Source organism: Callithrix jacchus, chromosome 17 (genome assembly GCF_049354715.1).
Source record: "Callithrix jacchus isolate 240 chromosome 17, calJac240_pri, whole genome shotgun sequence".
NCBI classification, from domain to species: domain Eukaryota; kingdom Metazoa; phylum Chordata; class Mammalia; order Primates; family Cebidae; genus Callithrix; species Callithrix jacchus.
The window spans coordinates 81,529,689-81,553,059 of NC_133518.1; the positions used below are offsets into that span (position 1 = coordinate 81,529,689).

The window sequence follows — 23,371 nt, forward strand, 5'->3', positions numbered from 1 at the left end:
CAGCCTCCCAGAGTGCTGGATTATAGGCGTGAGCCACCACGCCTGGCTGAACTATTTTATTTAAGGCATGATATCACAGTAATTGAGATGATCATCTGGTTTTCAATGGAAAGATTTAAAGAATAATCAGAACTGTCCAAAGATGAAATATGCTCTGTAAGAGGCGGTGAGGTCCTCATCAATAGGTTACCTCCTGGTAGGAATTGTATGATATGAATTAAAGTATTGCATAGATGGTAGACCTTGATGATATTTTAGACCTTTCAAGTAAATCCTTTTATCCCATAATTCTGTCACATTTGTTTTGCATGTTAGTACATGTTTCTGTGATCACAAATTTGAAGGTTATGAAAACTTTTCTATGTAATTCAGACAAGTGTTCCCCCTGACTCAAAATTATCTGTGCATTTGCCTCAATCACCTACTTTGCTTTACCTGGAGAGTATAATATTTCTGTAGTATTTCTGTTTTCATATAGATTTCTCTTCATTCATCACAGAGTTCTAAATGCCAGTTGCCTACCATTCTGAGGGAATCGTACACAATTGAAACACTTAGGGCAGAAAATAGATTTCACTTCAAGATTCAGTCTAGTCATTTTAAAGGTTTATATATTTCACCACTTTTAAGGGAGTGTCTTGTCAGCCTCTCACAGTTGAAACATTTTAAATATATATCAGGAATTATAGAAAGTATTAGGAGTTGCAGATAAACTAGGCTTCTAATTAAAATCTGTTGGTGATTTTCAGAATGAAGCAATGACTGGTTCTCACACTCAGAACCGAGTGCTCTCTCGAATCACTCTGGCATTAATGGAGGACACTGGGTAAGAGTAAGATATGAATTGTTCATTACAATGGAAATTAACAGTGAGATTGTAGCTTAAGAAAATGCCGACATTTCATGCTGAAGCAAAACTTACTTATTTCTATTATTTATACCAACTCCATTCATTCATTCATTCATTCATAAATACTTCTGTTGTTTGTTTGATTTGAGATAGGGGTCTCACTCCTGTTGCCCAGGCTGGAGTTATACCAACTCCATTCATTCATTCATTCATTCATTCATTGATTCATTCATAAATACTTCTGTTGTTTGTTTGATTTGAGATAGGGGTCTCACTCCTGTTGCTCAGGCTGGAGTTATACCAACTCCATTCATTCATTCATTCATTCATTCATTCATTCATTCATAAATACTTCTGTTGTTTATTTGATTTGAGATAGGGGTCTCCCTCCTGTTGCCCAGGCTGGAGTGCAGTGGCAATCTGGGCTCACTACATCCTGGACTTCCTGGGCTCAAGCAATCTTCCCGTCTCAGCCTCCTGAGTAGCTGGGACTGCAGGCATGTACCACCATGCCTGGCTACTTTTTTAGTATTTTTAGTAGAGATGGGGTTTTGTCACGTTGCCCAGGTTGTTCACAAACTCCTGGGCTCAAGCAAGCCTCCTGCCTTGGCCTCCCAAAGTGCTGGGATTCCAGGCATGAGCCACCACGCTTGGCAGAAACACTGTTTTAAAATGAAATCTTTTATACAACCCCTACATATCAAACAAAATTAAAGCTGTTTTGGTAGAAGCATCATTACCTCTCACTCTTTCTAAGACAGTCTGAAAGAAAATTAGAAAATTAATGGTAGAGATGCTATTAAAATTATGAAAATTGTTGACACTACCTCACTGTTAAGAGGTCTAAGGATTTAAAAATACAGAGGTCATTCTTTTTTTAATTTGTTTGTTTTAAGAGACAAGATCTTCATGGTGTAATCATTGAAATAAGAAACAAAACAAACAAACAAACAAACAGAAAAAGAGACAAGATCTTGCTCTGTTGCCTAGGCTGAAGTGTAGTGGTGTGATCATAGCTTACTGTAGCCTCGAACTTCTGGACTTAAGCAATCTTCTGCTTCAGCCTATCCAGTAGTTGGGACTGGAGGCACATGTCATCATGGTGGCCAGCTAATTGTTTAATTTTTTTTTTTTTTTTTAAAGAGACAAGAGTTTCTCTATGTTGCCCAGGCTGGTCTTGAATTCTTGACCTGGAGATCCTCCCGCCTCAGCATCCAGAGTAGCTAAGATAGTAGCAAGCCACTGTACCTGGATTGAGGTTATTGTTGGCCCTGAGAACAGTTTCAACAAAAATGGAAGAGACTGAGAAATTCATAGTGTTCCTCGACCAAACTGAGGGTCTGTTATATTCCTCACGGCCCAGTAACGAGATGCACATGTGCTGAGGAGGAAGAGAGTTTTTATTTCTGTAATTGATGATAGGGAGAAGGCCTGGAAATTATCACCAGACCAGCTCAAAATCACAAAGTGTTTCAGAACTTACATGCTTTCTAAGCTATATGTCTATGTGTAAGTGTGCATTCATCTAAAGACCTAAGTGATTAACTTCTTTTAATCTGTAACTAAGGTTGGAGTCCTGAAGACCTTCTTCTGCCTCAGTAAGTTTACTTAATATAAATGGGTCTAGGTGCTGGGATGATTACCCTTCTATTGACGCCTGCTAAGTCATGGAGGTTTGGGGAGTTCCTTCAGACTACCCATAAATTTGTGGAGGCCTGGGGAGTTCCTTTACACCCTCAATAAAACTTGTTTATAACAAGGGAATGTAGAGGAGAAAAAAAAAGGAAACAAAACCAAACAAACTTGTTTAATCTTAAATGGGTCCTGTTAAGAATTCCTTCCTTATTTTGTCATGCCTCAAGGCCCAGGAAAGGCCCAGGCAAAACTCTTAATGGGCTTTTGTTATATTCTAGCCTTTGTATAAGGGCACTGGGTTTTTTAGCTTTTAATATTTAATTTAACCACTCAGTCAGTGCTGAAACAGTTGTGATGGAGGCCTGCCACAATAGGGTGAGCTGCTTAAATGAGAGGAAGATGTAGGTAAGAAAGGATATTATTAGCACAGCTTTGTCCCTGGGGATGCAAGATGAGTGGGATCCAGAAAACCAAGAGAGAACTTGAATGGGAAGAAAGACACGACTCTGTCCATTAATTCATGAAGAAAGAAGGGAAGTGAGAATGCAAGTCATTTTGTAAGTGGAAGCTGGAAGTTGAAGAAGTTCAGAGATTTTGGTTACCATCTATCTGTCACTTAGGAGACAAAGCCATCCCTGAGGGAGAGAGGAAGGCAGAAGTTAGGTATAAGTGCATACCTCACAGGCATTGTTTTTAAACAAAGCATCTACAGAAGTCAGATACTTTCTTAATTTTTCTTTGACCCAAAGGAAGAAAAGTAAGGAAAAAATGTAGCATTCTGCCTAACAAAGAAATTGGGGGCAGTTTTCTACCTTTAGGAGGTAGAAAATCGTACCCTGAAAAATCATTAGTATGCAGTGCGTTAAGACTTCAGTGTGGCTTAACTAAGTTGCTTCTCCCAGTAAATAATATCATCTGTCTATCCAGAACACTGGGAGTCATCCTTGATCACTCTCTTTCCCTGTTTCTCACATCCAATCCATGATGCATCTTGCTAAACTGTAGCTCTTCAGTATTGCTAAAGTCTGTGTACTTTTTTTGATGACTACTGCCTTTATCTCGGCCACCTTTATCTTTTGACTAGATTACTATAGTAGCTTTACTAAGTCTATCTCTCTGCATCTAAAGTGATCCTTTCTGTTGCCTGAAGGTCTTCACACATTTTACATATCATCGTTTACAAGTTTTTTTTTGGCACAGTGTCTCACACAGTAAGAAATATATCATGACCAAAGTACACATTTTTATAGTGATTAAGAGTATAGATATTGATAAAGGTGCCAGGACCATAATAGTTTTTTAAACAAATGCCGCTGGGACAACTGGATATCCATATGCGCAAAAATGAACTCCTGTGGTACACAGTGTACAAAAATCAACTCAAAATGGATCAAAAGAAAGTGCCTGTTTCTGGCTTCTAGCCAGAGGCTTCACTTCCCAGCTATATATATATATATTTAAAAGGATTGAAAACCTAAATTTAAGAGCTGAAACTACAAAATGCTTAGAAGGAAACACAGGTGTAAGGTTTCATGACATCGAATTAGGCAATGATTTCTTCAACATTGTACCAAAAGCCCGAGCTTACCAAAAAAAAAAAAAAAAAAAAAAAAAGGAACACTTGGACTTTACTGAATTAAAAACATTTGTGCCTTAAAGAACACTCAAGAAAGTGAAAAGAGCTGCCGAGGTGCAGTGGCATGAAAATTAAAGAACAGACAGCTGGGAGTAACCATGCTTATAATCCTAGCTACGCAGGAGGCTGAATTGGGAAGACTACTTGAGCCCAGGAGTTTGGGTCCAGCCTGGACAACATAGCAAGACCCTGTCTCTTTAAAAAAAAAAAAAAGAAAGAAAGTGAAGACAACTTACAGAATGGGAAAAAACATTTGCAACTTATATATCTGATAAGGGTCTAGTGTCCAGAATATTTATAAGAACCTTTCAACTCAATAGTAAAAAGGCAATACAATTTAAGAGTGGGTGAAGGATTTGAATAGCTATTTCTCTAAAGAAGATAAACAGATGACGAATAAGCATACGAAAAGATAACCAACATCATATGTCATTAGGGAATTACCAGTTAAAACAACTATGACACATCTATTAGAATGGTGAAATTTCATCAACCAGGCACTTTGGGAGGCCACGAGAGGCAGATCACCTGAGGTCAGGAGTTCAAGAGCAGTCTGGACGAATGGCAAAAGCCTGTCTCTACTAAAAATACAAAAATTAGCCAAGCATGGTGGTGCATGCCAGTGATCCCAGCTACTTGGGAGGCTGAGGCAGGAGAATTGCTTGAACCTGGGAGGTGGAGGTTTCAATGAGCCAAGATCGTGCCATTGCACTTCAGATTGGGCAAGACAGTGAGACTCCCATCTCAAAAAAAAAAAAGGTAAAACTCCAGAACACTGACAACACTGAATACTTGTGAGGATGTAGAGTAAGACACTCTCATTAATTGTTGGTGGAAGGCAGAATGGTACAACCACCTTGGAGGACAGTTTACTTACTCCTAGCATACAATCCAAAATCACACTTCTTAGTATTTATCCAAACAAATTGAAAATTTATGTCCACACAAAAGCCTGTACACAGATGTGTATAGCAGCACTACTCATAATTGCCAAAACTTGGAAGCAACCAAGATGTCCTGCAGTATGTAAATGGGTAAACTGTGGGGCATCTACCAGACAATGGAATATTACTCAGCACTGAAAATAAATGAGCTATCAAACCATGAAAACACATGGAGGAGCCTTAAATGCATATTACTCAATGAAAGAAGCCAATTTGAATAGGCTCCATGCCATATGACTCCAACTGTGTGACATTCTAGAAAAGGCAAAATTATGGAAAAAATAAAAAGATCAAGCCAGTGTAGTGTTGCACACCTTGTAGTCCCAGCTACTTGGGAGGCTGAAGTAGGAGGATCACTTGAGCCCAGGAGTTTAAATCTGGCATGGACAACATAGTGAGACACCATCTCTTAAAAAAAAGGCTGGGTGCAGTGGCTCACGCCTGTCATCCCAGCACCGGGAGGCTGAGTCAGGAGGATCACTTGGAGACTAGCCTGGGTAACATGATGAAAACTGGTCTCTACCAAAAATTAGGTGGGTGTGGTGGTGCATGCCTATAGTCCCAGCTGCTCAGGAGGCTAAGGCAAGAGGATTGATTGAGCCCAGGAGGTCAAGGCTGCAGTGAGCCTTGATTGGGCCACTGGACTATAGCCTGGATGACAGAATGAGACCCTATCTCAAAAAAGGAAAAGGAAAATCAGTGGTCACCAGGGGTTAGTGGGAAAGGGAGGAATGAATGGGTAGAGAACAGAGGAATTTTGGGAGACAGTGAAACTATACCGAGTGACACTGTAATGATGGATGCATGTCATTATATGTATGTTAAAACCTTTAGCAATATATAACACCAAGAGTGAACTCTAAACTATGGACTTTGTGTGATAATGATGTGTGATTGTAGGTTCACTGCTTTTACAAATGTACCACTCTGGTGAGGAATGTTGATAGTGGGGAGTTACGAGTGAGGGGGGATGGGGTTATATGGTAACTCTGTACCTTCTGCTCAATTTTGCTATGAACTGAAACCTGCTATAAAAAGTAGTCTATGAAAAAGAAAAATCAAAAGAGAAAGGAAGTCCTAATACATGCTAATGTTACAACATGTTTGAACCTTGAAAGCATTATGTTAAATGAAGAAGCCAGACACAGAAGGCCATATTCTGTTTCTCTGAAATGTCCGGAATCAGCAAATCCATTGAGAAAGAAAGTAGATTAATGGTTGCCAGGGAGTGGGGATGGAGGTGAATACATTGTTTCTTTTTTGGATGATGAATATGTTCTGAAATGAGGTAGTGGTCATGATTACACAATGTGTGAATACACTAAAAAGCATTGAATTGTGTATGTTATGAAAGTGAGTTTTATGATACATGAATTAAATTTTTTTAAAAAAGAGTTAATATTATGGTATGTGAATTATACCTCAATTTTTTTAAAAAAGCACAGAGATACTGAAGCCAAAACCTTATATTCAAATTCCAGCATTGCCACTTACTAGCTTCTATCTTTGCCTCAATTCCCTCATCTGTAAAATAGGCATCAAAGTAATATCTATCTCATAGAGTTAATCTTTCTTTTTTTGAGATGGAGTCTTGCTCTGTCTCCCAGGCTAGAGTGCAGTGGCGCCATCTTGGCTCACTGCAGCCTCTGCCTCCTGGATTCAGGCGATTCTCCTGCCTCAGCCTCCTGAGTACTGGGACTACATGCGTGCACCACCGCGCCTGGATAATTTTTGTATTTTTAGTAAAGAGGGGTTTCCCCATTTTGGCCTTATGCAGTCCTTTATTCTGTGGTTTTTTTTAAAGAGAGAGAAATGTTAATCAAGATCCGCTAAGTTGGTTTCACAACTCACTGATACTACTAATAAATCCTCTGTTTCTAATGCTCCCTCTGCCCCCTCACTAACTAGTGCTCATCCTTGTGAGTTTAGTTGAAGTTGCTTCCTCAGAAAAACCTTTCCTAATTCTTCGACTAACTTAGGTTTCTCTATTAATATGTTCCTATTAGCACCATATATTTCTCCTTTGGAATATCATCACACTTCAAATATTTTGTAAAATCTGCCTTCCCTACAAGATTATGATCTTCATAATAGCAGGTTCTGTATTTATTTATTCACTACTGTAGTGTTAGCATTTAGCAAAGTGCCTACCGTATGATAAATGCTTAGTAACTGTTGACTGCTAATACAGAAAAAGCTGCATAGAGATGGTTATCAAGGTCTCATGATGTGTAGTTGGAGCGCCTGCCTGGTGACAAAATAACATAGTGCTGTTACTATATTCTGCACTCATCAATGTGTACCTTCACAAAGGTACATCAGCACGTCCCTTCACTCCATGTGAAGGCTCCATCTACTTGCTTTACACTTTAATCATAGGACTAAGGGCTTCTGAACCTGAGCACTGCTAAAATAATTGCTGATGTACAGCATTAGGGGCACCTGCCACTATCTGGGTAGTTGGCCTTGCTGTGATACCAAGCTGGCTAGTAGTATAATTCACATTGTAGTTGTAGAAGTTACAGATAGTTTGGCATTTGAGCACTGGGAGTCCTTTAATTTCTCTCTGAGTGAGAGTTTTGTTCTTTGAAAGGGGAGACGTCTTGGAAGATGCTACTTTACATATTTGTTTGATTTCGTAGTAAGGTGGTACAAGTGGAGGGGATGATTCTTACCTCCCCAACTTTTGAGCCTATTTTTTTTCAATATTAATAATTTATATTGTACAGATGGGGTTTTGCCATGTTGCCCAGGCTGGTCTCAAACTCCTGAGCTAAAGCGATCCACCCACCTTGGCCTCCCAAAATGCTGGGAACACAGACATGAGCCACTGCACCACTCCCGAGCCTATGTTTTTATTTAATGTTTTGATAATGCTAAGGGGACAAAATATAGTACACACAGGTAAGAGACTATTTTGTATAATTTTATAACTTTTGTAAACTAATCTTTTCTCTAAGAATAAATAAGAAAAACTAAAACAAACTCATTGCCTTCGATTAAATATATCTAGAAACTCAATCAGTATTTTATTTTTTCCTCCGAGACAGGGCCAGGCTGGAATGCAGTGGCATAATCCAGGGCTTAGGTGATCCTCCCACTCACCCTCCCAGGTAGCTGAGACTACAAGTACACCCCACCACACACCTGGCTAAGTTTCTGTATTTTTAGTAGAGACAGGATCTCACCATGTTAGCCAGGCTGGTCTTGAACTCCTGACCTCAAGTGATCCCCCTGCCTCGGCCTCCCAAAAATTCTGAGATTACAAGTGTGAGCCACTGCTCCCAGCTAGGATGTTTAAAAAGTATAGGACATAATATTGACTTGTCTATCTATGAAAGTTGTCAGATTCATAATAGAGTCACTTATATCAAACCCTAACAAAAGGGAGCTGGGGAAGACCAGGAAGGGAGGACTCTCATGCATGATTTGCCTGATAACAGGCACTATCACAAGAAATTTTTCCAAACTTCAGTTTACTACATGAGTCACACAAGGAGAACTAGTCACTTATACAGGAACATTTTCCTGACACACTGTCTCTCAAACCCGCTCCACAGCTACAGGGTCCTAGCCTTAAGCTCAACATTACAAGTCCTACCTAGCAACTGCTGACACTGGCCAATGGGAACTCTTTTCAGATGCTGCCAACACCAGTGAGCTTTCTTTCAAAACACTTGTATAATTTCCTCTTTCCCCAATAAAACCCTCACCTTTTTCTTTGTTTTCTGGACATATCGGAGGCCACCCTGGTTTCCATGTATGTCTCAGATTCCAGTTCTACTTTTTTTTCCCCCCGAGACGGAGTCTTGCTCTGTTGTCTACACTGGAATGCCGTTGTGTGATCTCAGCTGACCGCAACCTCTGCCTCCTGGGTTCAAGCAATTCTCCTGCATCAGCCTCCCAAGTAGCTAGAATTACAGGTGCACACCACCACGCCCAGCTAATTTTTGTATATATTTTTTTAACTGGAGATGGGGTTTCACCATGTTGGCCAGGCTGGTCTCGAACTCCTGTCTCATGATCCATCCACCTTGGCCTCCCAAAGTGCTGGGATTACAGGTGTGAGCCACTGCGCCTGGATGCAATTCTACTTCTTTTTTTTTTTTTTAATTTTTTATTGGATTATAGGTTTTGGGGTACATGAGCAGAGCATGCGAGACAGTTGCGTAGGTACACACATGGCAGTGTGCTTTGCTTTTCTTCTCCCCTTCACCCACATTTGGCATTTCTCCCCAGGCTATCCCTCCCCACCTCCCCCTCCCACTGGCCCTCCCCTTTTCCCCCCAATAGACCCCACTGTTTAGTACTCCCCTTTCTGTGTCCATGTGTTCTCATTTTTCATCACCCACCTATGAGTGAGAATATGCGGTGTTTCATTTTCTGTTCTTGTGTCAGTTTGCTGAGGATGATGTTCTCCAGATTCATCCATGTCCCTACAAACGACACAAACTCATCATTTCTGATTGCTGCATAATATTCCATGGTGTATATGTGCCACATTTTTCCAATCCAGTCTATTATCAATGGGCATTTGGGTTGATTCCAGGTCTTTGCTATTGTAAACAGTGCTGCAATGAACATTCGTGTACATGTGTCCTTATAGTAGAACGATTTATAGTCTTTTGGATATATACCCAGTAATGGGATTGCTGGGTCAAATGGAATTTCTATTTCTAAGGCCTTGAGGAATCGCCACACCGTCTTCCACAATGGTTGAACTAATTTACACTCCCACCAACAGTGTAGAAGTGTTCCTTTTTCTCCACATCCTCTCCAGCATCTGTTGTCTCCAGATTTTTTAATGATCGCCATTCTAACTGGCGTGAGATGGTATCTCAATGTGGTTTTGATTTGCATCTCTCTGATGACCAGTGACGATGAGCATTTTTTCATATGATTGTTGGCCTCATATATGTCTTCCTTCATAAAGTATCTGTTCATATCCTTTGCCCACTTTTGAATGGGCTTGTTTGTTTTTTTCCTGTAAATCTGCTTGAGTTCTTTGTAAATTCTGGATATCAGCCCTTTGTCAGATGGGTAGACTGCGAAAATTTTTTCCCATTCTGTTGGTTGCCGATCCACTCTAGTGACTGTTTCTTTTGCCGTGCAGAAGCTGTGGAGTTTCATTAGGTCCCATTTGTCTATTTTGGCTTTTGTTGCCAATGCTCTTGGTGTTTTGTTCATGAAGTCCTTGCCTACTCCTATGTCCTGGATAGTTTTGCCTAGATTTCCTTCTAGGGTTTTTATGGTGCCAGGTCTTATGTTTAAGTCTTTAATCCATCTGGAGTTGATTTTAGTGTAAGGTGTCAGGAAGGGGTCCAGTTTCTGCTTTCTGCACATGGCTAGCCAGTTTTCCCAACACCATTTGTTAAACATGGAATCCTTGCCCCATTGCTTGTTTTTGTCAGGTTTATCAAAGATTGTATAGTTGTATGTGTGTTGTGTTGCCTCCGGTGCCTCTGTTTTGTTCCATTGGTCTATATCTCTGTTTTGGTACCAGTACCATGCTGTTTTGATTACTGTAGCCTTGTAGTATAGTTTGAAATCCGGTAGTGTGATGCCCCCCGCTGTGTTCTTTTTGCTTAGAATTGACTTGGCTATGCGGGCTCTCTTTTGGTTCCATATGAAGTTCATGGTGGTTTTTTCCAGTTCTGTGAAGAAAGTCAATGGTAGCTTGATGGGGATAGCGTTGATTCTGTAAATTACTTTGGGCAGTATAGCCATTTTCACGATATTAATTCTTCCTAACCATGAACATGGAATGTTTCTCCATCTGTTTGTGTCCTCTCTGATTTCGTTGAGCAGTGGTTTGTAGTTCTCCTTGAAGAGGTCCCTTACGTTCCTTGTGAGTTCTATTCCAAGGTATTTTATTCTTTTTGTAGCAATTGCGAATGGCAGTTCGCTCTTGATTTGGCTTTCTTTAAGTCTGTTATTGGTGTAGACGAATGCTTGTGATTTTTGCACATTGATTTTATATCCTGAGACTTTGCTGAAGTTGTTTATCAGTTTCAGGAGTTTTTGGGCTGAGGCGATGGGGTCTTCTAGGTATACTATCATGTCGTCTGCAAATAGAGACAATTTGGCTTCCACCTTTCCTATTTGAATACCCTTTATTTCTTTTTCTTGCCTGATTGCTCTGGCTAGAACTTCCAGTACTATATTGAATAGGAGTGGTGAGAGAGGGCATCCTTGTCTAGTACCAGATTTCAAAGGGAATGCTTCCAGTTTTTGCCCATTCAGTATGATATTGGCTGTTGGTTTGTCATAAATAGCTTTTATTACTGTGAGATACGTTCCATCGATACCGAGTTTATTGAGGGTTTTTAGTATAAAGGGCTGTTGAATTTTGTCAAATGCCTTCTCTGCGTCAATTGAGATAATCATGTGGTTTTTGTTTTTGGTTCTGTTTATGTGGTGAATTACGTTGATAGACTTGCGTATGTTGAACCAGCCTTGCATCCCTGGGATGAATCCTACTTGATCATGATGAATAAGTTTTTTGATTTGCTGTTGCAATCGGCTTGCCAATATTTTATTGAAGATTTTTGCATCTATGTTCATCATGGATATTGGCCTGAAGTTTTCTTTTCTCGTTGGGTCTCTGCCGGGTTTTGGTATCAGGATGATGTTGGTCTCATAAAATGATTTGGGAAGGATTCCCTCTTTTTGGATTGTTTGAAATAGTTTTAGAAGGAATGGTACCAGCTCCTCCTTGTGTGTCTGGTAGAATTCGGCTGTGAACCCATCTGGACCTGGGCTTTTTTTGTGTGGTAGGCTCTTAATTGCTGCCTCAACTTCAGACCTTGTTATTGGTCTATTCATAGTTTCAGCTTCCTCCTGGTTTAGGCTTGGGAGGACACAGGAGTCCAGGAATTTATCCATTTCTTCCAGGTTTACTAGTTTATGTGCATAGAGTTGTTTGTAATATTCTCTGATGATGGTTTGAATTTCTGTGGAATCTGTGGTGATTTCCCCTTTATCATTTTTTATTGCATCTATTTGGTTGTTCTCTCTTTTATTTTTAATCAATCTGGCTAGTGGTCTGTCTATTTTGTTGATCTTTTCAAAAAACCAGCTCTTGGATTTATTGATTTGTTGAAGGGTTTTTCGTGTCTCAATCTCCTTCAGCTCAGCTCTGATCTTAGTAATTTCTTGTCTTCTGCTGGGTTTTGAGTTTTTTTTGATCTTGCTCCTCTAGCTCTTTCAATTTTGACGATAGGGTGTCAATTTTGGATCTCTCCATTCTCCTCATATGGGCACTTATTGCTATATACTTTCCTCTAGAGACTGCTTTAAATGTGTCCCAGAGGTTCTGGCACGTTGTGTCTTCGTTCTCATTGGTTTCGAAGAACTTCTTTATTTCTGCCTTCATTTCGTTGTTTACCCAGTCAACATTCAAGAGCCAGTTGTTCAGTTTCCATGAAGCTGTGCGGTTCTGGGTCGGTTTCTGAATTCTGAGTTCTAACTTGATTGCACTATGGTCTGAGAGGCTGTTTGTTATGATTTCAGTTGTTTTGCATTTGTTGAGCAGTGCTTTACTTTCAATTATGTGGTCAATTTTAGAGTAGGTGTGATGTGGTGCTGAGAAGAATGTGTATTCTGTGGATTTGGGGTGGAGAGTTCTGTAAATGTCCACCAGGTTTGCTTGCTCCAGGTCTGAGTTCAAGCCCTGGGTATCCTTGTTGATTTTCTTTCTGGTTGATCTGTCTAGTATTGACAGTGGAGTGTTAAAGTCTCCCACTATTATTGTGTGGGAGTCTAAGTCCTTCTGTAAGTCATTAAGAACTTGCCTTATGTATCTGGGTGCTCCTGTGTTGGGTCCATATATGTTTAGGATCGTTAGCTCTTCTTGTTGTATCGATCCTTTTACCATTATGTAATGGCCTTCTTTGTCTCTTTTGATCTTTGTTGCTTTAAAGTCTATTTTATCAGAGATGAGAATTGCAACTCCTGCTTTTTTTTGCTTTCCATTAGCTTGGTAAATCTTCCTCCATCCCTTTATTTTGAGCCTTTGTGTATCCTTGCATGTGAGATGGGTTTCCTGGATACAGCACACTGATGGGTTTTGGCTTTTTATCCAATTTGCCAGTCTGTGTCTTTTGATTGGTGCATTTAGTCCATTTACATTTAGGGTTAATATTGTTATGTGTGAATTTGATACTGCCATTTTGATTCTAAGTGGCTGTTTTGCCTGTTAGTTGTTGTAGATTCTTCATTATGTTGAAGCTCTTTAGCATTCAGTGTGATTTTGGAATGGCTGGTACTGATTGATCCTTTCTATGTGTAGTGCCTCTTTTAGGAGCTCTTGTAAAGCAGGCCTGGTGGTGACAAAATCTCTGAGTACTTGCTTGTTTGCAAAGGATTTTATTCTTCCTTCACTTCTGAAGCTCAGTTTGGCTGGATATGAAATTCTGGGTTGAAAGTTCTTTTCTTTAAGAATGTTGAATATTGGCCCCCACTCTCTTCTGGCTTGTAGTGTTTCTGCCGAGAGATCTGCTGTGAGTCTGATGGGCTTCCCTTTGTGGGTGACCCGACCTTTCTCTCTGGCTGCCCTTAGTATTCTCTCCTTTATTTCAACCCTATTGAATCTGACGATTATGTGCCTTGGGGTTGCTCTTCTTGCGGAATATCTTTGTGGTGTTCTCTGAATTTCCTGCAATTGAGTGTTGGCTTGTCTTGCTAGGTGGGGGAAATTTTCCTGGATGATGTCCTGAAGAGTATTTTCCAGCTGGGATTCATTCTCTTCGTCCCCTTCTGGTACACCTATCAAACGTAGGTTAGGTCTTTTCACATAGTCCCACATTTCTTGGAGACTTTGTTCATTCCTTTTTGCGCTTTTTTCTCGTTTTATTTCATTGAGTTGGTCTTCGACTTCAGATATTCTTTCTTCTGCTTGGTCAATTCGGCTATTGAAACTTGCATTTGCTTCGCGAAGTTCTCGTATTGTGTTTTTCAGCTCCTTTAATTCATTCATATTCCTCTCTAAGTTATCCATTCTTGTTATCATTTCCTCGAATCTTTTTTCAAATCTTTTTTCAAGGTTCTTAGTTTCTTTGCATTGATTTAATACATGATCTTTTAGCTCACAAAAGTTTCTCATTATCCATCTTCTGAAGTCTAATTTCGTCATTTCGTCACAGTCATTCTCCGTCCAGCTTTGTTCTCTTGCTGGTGAGGAGTTTTGGTCCTTTCTAGGAGGCGATGTGTTCTGGTTACAGGTGTTTTCCTCCTTTTTGCGCTGGTTTCTTCCCATCTTTGTGGATTTGTCCGCTGGTCGTCTGCGTAGTTGCTGACTTTTCGTTTGGGTCTCTGAGTGGACACCCAGAATGTTGATGATGAAGTATTTCTGTTGCTTGGTTTTCCTTCTACCAGTCTAGCCCCTTCGCTGTACGACTGTTGAGGTCCACTCCAGACCCTGCTTCTCTGGGGTGCACCTCTAGTAGCCGTGGCACAGCGAGGGATGCTACCAGTTTCTTTTTCTGCTCTCTTTGTCCCAGGATGATGTCTGCCTAATGACAGTCTTTTGGATATAGAGGGGTCAGGGAGCTGCTTGAGGAGACAGTTTGTACTTTATAGGGGTTTAATTGCTGAGCTGTGCACTCTGTTGTTCATTCAGGGCTGTTAGGCTGCTATGTTTGATTCTGCTGCAACACAGCTCATTAAACAACCCTTTTTTTTTTTCTCAAATGCTCTGTGTTGAGGGGTTTGGGCTTTATTTTTGGATGTCCGATCAGGTGTCCTGCCCAGCTCGAAGGCAGACTAGCCACTGTTTGGCTGCCGAGGCTCCGCCCTGCTGTTGTGTGATTCGCGCTGTTCCTGCCGGCTCTGCTGTGGTCTCCGCCACGCCCTGCGGCGGAGTCTCTTCGTTGTAGCGTGTTGCCTCAGCAACGGCAGGCTGCGTCAGCAGTGGGCGTGTATCTCAGTAGGGACGGGTTGCCTCGGCAACGGCTGGCTGCGTCAGCAGTGGGCGTGTATCTCAGTTGGGGCGGGTTGCCTCGGCAACGGCTGGCTGCCTCAGCAGTGGGCGTGTATATCAGTTGGGGCAGGTTGCCTCCGTAGTGGTGGACTCCCCTCCCCCACAGAGCGTCTCGGACCGTCTGCCCGGGATAGTTTGAAATCGCGGTTTTGTTCGTCCCACTGGGTTTCCCAAACGATCTGTCCCTGCAATCCCCTGGGCTGGGCTACTGTGCAAGTCTCGTTCGGTCTCAAGTCCAGTCCTCTCAAGTCTCAGGTTGCCGGTTCAACAAGGCACCCGGAAAGCGCGCCCTGTGGGGATTGCTGGGTAGGGCCGGCCGCCGCCGCCCCGGCTGCCAGCTTCGCCAGGCAGACCTACTGCCTGGCGTCCCGTGTCTTTTTATACTTGGGAGTTTCCCCGTTCTGTGGGCAACAAAGGTCAGTCTGGAAATGCAGCACTGACTCACTGTTTGTGGATTCAACGCGGGCTCCAATCCTGGGTTGTTCTCACAGCGCCATCTTCTCTACTTCTTATATATTATTCCCAAATAAAACTATAAACTGTTTTACTAGAAATTTGTCTGTGTATGATTTTATTTCAAGTTAACATTATTTTAATGGTGTAATGTTTACTCAGGAACAAGCCCTGTGATAGTAGAATGGCACACATTCAAGGCCAGAAGAGTAAGAAACTAGGCCAACTGAATCAGATTAGGTCCCACCTGTAATCCCAGCACTTTGGGAGGCCAAGGCGGGTGGATCACCTCAGGTCAGGAGTTCGAGACCAGCCTGCAAAAAGATGGTGGAACCCTGTCTCTACTAAAAATCCACAAATTATCCAGATGTGGTGGCACACGCCTGTAGTCCCAGCTACTCGGGAGACTGAGGAAGGAGAATCACTTGAACCCAGGAGGCAGAGTTTGCAGTGACCAGGATCACACCACTGCACTCCAGCCTATGTGACAGAGACCCTGTCTCAAAATAAAATAAAATGAAAATTGCAATAGAAATGTGTTTTGTTTTGTTATATAAAAATTATATAATACCTTCATCATAATTCTGTTTATCCAATCCCTGTGTAGCAATCCCTGTGCTGTAAGAACTGAGTGAATGTTTACTTATGGTAATGGCCTCCAAAATCTTTTTCATTGTTGAGATTCTCAATTGCTATACTACAGTTTTTAAAAGGACAGCAATAAAAATTGCTTTGTCTGAATTATTTCACAGCTGGTATAAAGCAAATTACAGCATGGCTGAGAAGTTAGACTGGGGCCGAGGAATGGGCTGTGACTTTGTCAGGAAGAGCTGCAAATTCTGGATTGATCAGCAGAGACACAAGTAAGAATGCATTTCCTCACAGCGTCATTGATTACACAGTTCATTTCTTATTTTATTCTTTAATCCTATGTCTAAAATATCAACTATTTTTCAAAATGTCGTCTGAGCAGTTCAGTTTCAATGTATAGAAAACCATCTATAGATGCTTGGTAATAATATTGTAAGAAGTAGCTGCAGTATTGTTTTTAATCATACACTAAAGGAATCCAGATATAGGTGAAGGGGAGGAAGGCAGCAAATCACACTGCCACATGTGTATCTATGCAACAATCTTGCATGTTCTTCACATGTACCCCAAAACCTAAAATGCAATTAAAAAATAATAATTAAAGGAATCCACAGTGAGGGGCCCAGAGCCAGGAACATTTCTGTTCAGCTTATTGTAACTCATAAATATATGTATTTTACAAACATTTTGTGTACTGTGTCATTCTTACTGTTTTCTGCAGAGAGTACACCTATAAATGCAAATATTGATTCAGTATCAAAAAAAGCTACTTTTGAATAGGGGTTTTAAAATCTAGATTCATATCATAATCACCTAGCAAGCTTTAAAAAAAAAACAGAGTAAGTTTGATATAGATGTATATATAATCTAGATTTGATTATGTATAAACTACATAGATCTGTATCATACATATATACATACAGTTGTTCTTTGGTAACCATGGAGGATTGCTTCCAGGACCCCTATAAAAAACAAAATCCATAGATGCTTATATAAAACTTCCTTATAGAAATTGTAGTAGTATTTGCATATACATCCTCCTGGATATTTTAAATGACCTCTAGGTTATTTAAAATACGTAATACAATTTAAATGCTGTTGAAACAGTTGTTATATTGTTTAGGGAATAATGACAAGGAAACAAGTCCCCATGTTCAGTGCAGAAGCAACCATCCTTTTTTTCCTTAAATTTTTTCTTTTGTTTTGTTTGTTGTTGTTATTGTTGAGACAGAGTCTCATTCTGTTGCCCAGGCTGGAGTGCAGTGGCACAATCTCCGCTCATTGCAACCTGTACCTCCCAGGTTCAAGCGATTCTCGTGCCTCAGCCTCCTGAGTAGCATGTGCCATGACTCCTGGCTAATTTTGTATTGTTAGTAGAGACAGGGTTTCACCGTGTTGGTCAGGCTGGCTCATGCCTGTAATCCCAGCACTTTGGGAGGCCAAGGTGGGTGGGTCACTTGAATTCAGGAGTTGAAGACCAGCCTGGCCAACAGAGTGAAACCCTGTCTCCACTAAAAATACAAAAATTAGCCAGGCCTGTTGGCGGGCGCCTGTAATCCCAACTACTCGGGAGGCTGAGTAAGAGGAATAGCTTGAACCCAGGAAGCAGAGGTTGCAGTGAGCTGAGATCATGCCATGGCACTCAGGCTTGGGTGACAGAGTGAGACTCTGTCTTAAAAAAAAGTTAAATAAATTTATACTGTATATGAACTTATGAGCATGGCTTTTTTTACTCAGCATAATTTTCTGGAGATTCCTCCTGGTTGTTGTAAATGTCAATAATTTGATGTTTTTTATAGCTAGTTAATATTCCACATGTGGTATAATACAGTTTGTTTAAACATTCACACTTTGAAGGACATCTGGATTGTTTCCAGTTTTGGGGTATTGTGAATGAAATTGCTATGAACATTTATGTACAGGTTTGTGTGTGAACATATATCTTTATTTCTCCAGAAAAAATGCCAGAATTGTAATTGCTGGCTTATTAAGTAATTGCAGATTTAGTTTTATAAGAAACTGCCTGGCTGGGCGAGGTGGCTCATGCCTGTAATCCCAGCACTTTGGGAGGCTGAGGCGGTTGGATCACCTGAGGTAAGACCAACCGAAACCCTGTCTCTACTAAAAAAACATAAATTAGTTGGGCATAGTGGCTGGTGCCTGTAATCCCAGCTACTCGAGGGGCTAAGGCAGGAGAATCACTTGAACCTGGGAGGTGGAGGTTGCAGTGAGCCAGGATTGTACCACTACACTCCAGCCTGGGTGACAGAGCAAGACACTGTCTCAGAAAACAAACAAACAAAAAACTGTCAAACTTTTAAATTCCTACCAGTGATGTATACGTGATACAGTTTCTCCACATCTTTGCCAGTGTTTGGCATTGTCACAATTTTTTGTTTCATTGATTCTGATAGGAGCATAGTGATAATTTTTTTGAGTTTTAATTTGCATTTCCCTAATTGCTAATGATGTTAAACCTCTTTTCATGCGCTTACTTGATAATTATGTGTCCTCTTTGGCAAACTGTCTCTTCGTCTTTTAAGCCAGTTTCTGATTGGATTGTTTTTTACTGTTGAGTTTTGAGAGTTCTTTATGTATTCTGCGTATTAGTCCTTTGTCAGACATGTGGTTTGCAAATATTTTCTTCTAGTTCATAGCTTGTCTATTTATCCTTCTAAAAGAGGCTTTTGTAGGGCAAGTGTTTTTAGTTTTGACAAAGTCCAGATTATCAGTTTGTCCTCTTGTTGTGTTGATGTCAAGTCTAAGAAGTCTTTGCCAAGCTCTACATCTTCAAAATTTTCATATTTTTTTCAAAGGTTTTATAGTTTTACACTTTACATTTAAGTCCATGATTCATTTGAGTTAATTTTTATATAAGGTTTTTTGTGTACAGGTGGGCAACTGCTTTAGCACCATTTGTTGGAAAGGCCATCTTTCTTTCATTGAATTGTTTTTGTACCTTTGGCAAAAACAATCAGTTGGGTATATTTGTGGCAGATCTGTTTCTGGGTTTTCTGTTCTGTTCCATTGATCCATGTGTCTGTGCCTCCACCAGTAACACACAGTCGTTAATTACTTTAATTATATAACTTGTGAAATTGGGCAGACTGATTCTTTCCACTTTAAGATTGTTTTGGCTGTTTTGGTTCCTTTGCATTTCCATATACATTTTATAATAATCTTGTATCTGCTAAAAAATTTGTGGGGATTTTGCTAGGAGTTGCATTAAACCTGTATGTCAATTTGAGGAGAATTGACATTTTTACTGTGTTGAGTTTTCCAATCCATAAACATGGGAGAAAATATTGTTTTTTTATTATTATTATTATTATTATTATTGGAGATGGAATCTCGCTCTGTCACCCAGGCTGGAATTTAGTGGCATAATCTTGGCTCACTGCAACTTCTGCCTCCTGAGTTCAAGCAGTTCTCCTGCCTTAGCCTCTCAAGTAACTGGAACTACAGGTGCATGCCGCTATGCCCAGCGAATTTTTTGTAGAGATGGAGTTTCACTGTGTTGCCTAGACTGGTCTTGAACTCCTGAGCTCAGGCAGTCCTCCTGCTTTGGCCTCCCAAAGTGCTAGGATTATAGGTGTGAGCCACTGTGCCTGGCCTCAGTCTTTCAGTATTAAATGAAATGCTAGCTGCAGATTTTTTAATATATGTTCTTTATCAAGTTGAGAAAGTACCCCTCTATTCCTATGTTTCTGAGAGCTTTAATCATGAATGGATATTGTCTTCTGTTAAACGCTTTCTCTACATAAGTTGATATGCATAATCATGTGATTTTTTTAGCCTATTAATATGGTGGATTACGTTGAATGATTTTCAAATATTAAATCACCCTTGCATTCCTGGAATAAACCCCACTTGGTCACGGAGTATAATTATTTCTCTATGTTGCTGAATTCTATGTACCATTATTTTGTTGTACATTTTTATTTCTATATTTGTGATAAACATAGATTTTCTCTTTTTTTCCCAGTTATTTTGCCTTTAATTAATAGGTCTGGCTGTCAGAATAATTGTATTTTGTCAGTTAAACTTCATCTTTTTCAAATCTGGCACATTTTGAAAAACAGATACATCCTTCCAGTAAGAGAGATTTTAAAAGTAATAATAATAAAAACAAATTTATAAAATACATAATAATTATTACTAAATAAGTAAATAATGGGCTCCCCTGTCATACTTCATATTGGCTTGATTTAAATTATTATTCATGGCCAGGTGTGGCGGCTCATACTTGTAATCCTAGCATTTTGGCCAAGGCAGGCTGATCGCTTGAGTCCAGGCGTTCAAGACCAGCCTGGACAACATGGCAAAAGCTCATCTCTCCAAAAAATACAAAAACAAGGGTAGACATGGTGGCACATGCCTGTAGTCCCAGCTACTCAGGAGACTGAAGCAGGAGTATCAGTTGAGCCCAGAAGGTCAAGTCTGCAGTGAGCTATGATCACTCCACTGCACTCCATCCTGGACAACAGAGTAAGACCCAATCTCTAAATAAATAAATAATGTATGTAATAATCTGAAGCAATAAATCCCAGTATATAATGAGGTATTTAGCTTGCTTTATTTTGATTTTGATTTAGTTCAAAATATTTTTCTCTTTTCTTTTTTCTTTTTTTTATTCAAAACTCATGTCACTTCAAGTTCAAAATATTTTTATCTTTCTCTTGAGATTTCTTCTTTAACCACTATATTATTTAAAAGTGTTTTGTTTAATTTCCATGTATTTTGAGATTTTCTAGCTATCTTTCTGTTAACGGTTTCTAGTTTAACTCATTATTGGAAGAGAGCAGAACATTGTATGATTTCTCTTTTACATTTCTTAAGATGTGTTTCATGGCCCAGAATGTGGTCTCTCTTGGTGGATGCACCACGTAAGCTTGAAGAAAAAAAACGTTGTATGCTGTTTTTGGTTAAAGTCATCTGTAAAGTCAGTTATATCCAGTTCGTTAATGGTGCTATTGAGTTCAATTAGGTTCTTACTGATTTTCCAACTGCTGCATCTGTCTATTTCTGAGAAATGGATATTAAAGTCTGCGGTGATAATAGTGGATTCATTCGTTGGACCTTGCAGTTCTATCTATTTTGGGCTCACATACTTTGACACTAGGTGCACACATGTTTAGGATTGTTATATTTTTATAGAGTATGGATTCCTTTATCATTTTGTAATTCTCCTCTTTATCTCTGATCATTTTCTTTGAAAAGAAAAAAAGTTTTCTTTTTTTTTTTGAGACGGAGTTTCGCTCTTGTTACCCAGGCTGGAGTGCAATAGCATGATCTTGGCTCACCGCAACCTCCGCCTCCTGGGTTCAGGCAATTCTCCTGCCTCAGCCTCCTGAGTAATTGGGATTACAGGCACGTGCCACCATGCCCAGCTAATTTTTTGTATTTTTAGTAGAGACGGGAGTTCACCATGTTGACCAGGATGGTCTCGATCTTTTGGCCTGGTGCTCTGCCTGCCTCGGCCTCCCAAAGTGCTGGGATTACAGGCGTGAGCCACCGCGCCCGGCCAAATTTTCTTTTTTGTACCATCTTTATCTGGTTTTTGTCTCAGTAGTACTAGCTTTATAAAATTAACTAGGAAATGCTTCCTCCTCTTCCATTTTCTATAAGAGATTGTATAAAATTGGTGTTAATTCTTCTCTAAGTGTTTGGTAGAAGTCTCCAGTGAAACCTCTAGGCCTGGAGATTTCTCTTTTCAAAGTGTTAAAATTGTGAATTATTATGAATTAAACTTCTTTAATAGTTACAGGGCTATTCATATTATCTATTTCCTAGTGCATGAATTGTGGTAACATGTGTTTTGAGGAATTGGTCCATTTTGTCTACGTCATCAAATTTATATGTATAGGCTTTTTTGTAGTATTCCCTTATTCTTTTGACATCTGTAGAGTCTTTTTAAATTTCTGTGGTTACATACTAGGTGTATATATTTATGTGATAAATGAGATGTTTTGATATAGGCGTATAATGTGAAATGATCACATCATGGAGGATGGGACATCTATCCTACAGTGTCTGTTGTGATATCACTTTTCAGTCCTTATATTGGTAATTTTGCATCTGTTCTTAGTCTTTTTCTAGAGGTTTGCCAATTTTACTGATCTTAAAGACCAGCTTTTTATATCATTGATGTCTTTCATTGTTTTTCTGTTTTCAAATTCATTGATTTCTGCTCTGTTTTATCCATCCTTCTTCTTGTGTTTTGGTTTATATATTTACTTATTTTAATTATTATTATAATTTTTTGAGATGGAGTCTCACTCTTGCCCAGGCTGAAGTGCGGTGGCACAATCTTGGCTCACTGCAGCCTCCGCCTTCTGGGTTCAAACGATTCTCCTGCCTCAGCCTCCCAAGTACCTGGGATTGCAGGTTCATGCCACCATGCCCAGCTAATTTTTGTATTTTTTTGTAGGGGTTTCACCACGTTGGCCATGCGGGTCTTGAATTCCTGACTTCAAGTGATCTGCACTCCTTGGCCTCCCAAAGTGCTGGGATTACAGGTGTGAGCCACCGTGCTCGACCTTTTTTTAAAGACAAGGTCTCTGTGGCCAGGCAGGAGTATAGTGGGCATGATCACAAGGCTCACTGCAGCCTTGACCTCCTGGACTCAAGCTGTCCTTTCTCCTCAGCCTTCCAGGTAGCTGGGAGTACAGGTGTACACCACCACTACACCCAACTAAATTTTTGTATTTTTGTAGAGACAGGTTTTCACTATATTGCTCAGGCTAGTCTTGAACTCCTGGGCTCTAGTAATCTGCCCACCTCAGCCTCCCAAAGTGCTTGGATTACAGATGTGAGCTACTATGCCTGGCCTGTTTTTCTCTTCTTAATCTTGATTTTTGAGATGATTGATTTGAGATATTTCCCATTTCTCATAGCTATTTGGTGCTATAAATTTTCCTCTCAGCATTTCTTTAGCTTTGTCTCACAAATTTCAATGTTATATTTTTATTTTCATTCAGTTTAATGTATTTTTTTTTTTTTTTTTGAGACAGAGTCTTACTCTGTCTCCCAGGCTGGAGTGCAGTGGCATGATCTCAGCTCACTACAGCCTCCACCTCCTGGGTTCAAGCGATTTTCCTGCCTCAGCCTCCCAAGTAGCTAGGACTACAGGTGTGTGCCACCACACCAGGCTAATTTTTTTTTTTTTGTATTTTTAGTAGAGATGGGGTTTCACCATGCTGGCTAGGCTGGCAATATATTTTTTAAAAATGTTTCTTTGAGCAGGCCCGGCACAGTGGCTCACACCTATAATTCCAGCACTT

General features: G+C 40.1%; 1 protein-coding gene across 3 annotated transcripts in view; it reads left to right on the forward strand.

Annotated features, from left to right (window-relative positions):
- The window catches only part of LMLN (leishmanolysin like peptidase), a 99,898-nt gene that overhangs the window by 47,718 nt on the left and 28,809 nt on the right, over positions 1–23,371 (forward strand). For all 3 annotated transcript variants that reach the window (XM_002759782.6, XM_054247242.2, XM_008984142.5), the window contains 2 exons: positions 750–826; positions 16,250–16,360. In XM_002759782.6, the coding sequence (XP_002759828.3) occupies positions 750–826; positions 16,250–16,360 (188 nt within the window). The remainder of the gene's footprint in view (positions 1–749; positions 827–16,249; positions 16,361–23,371) is intronic.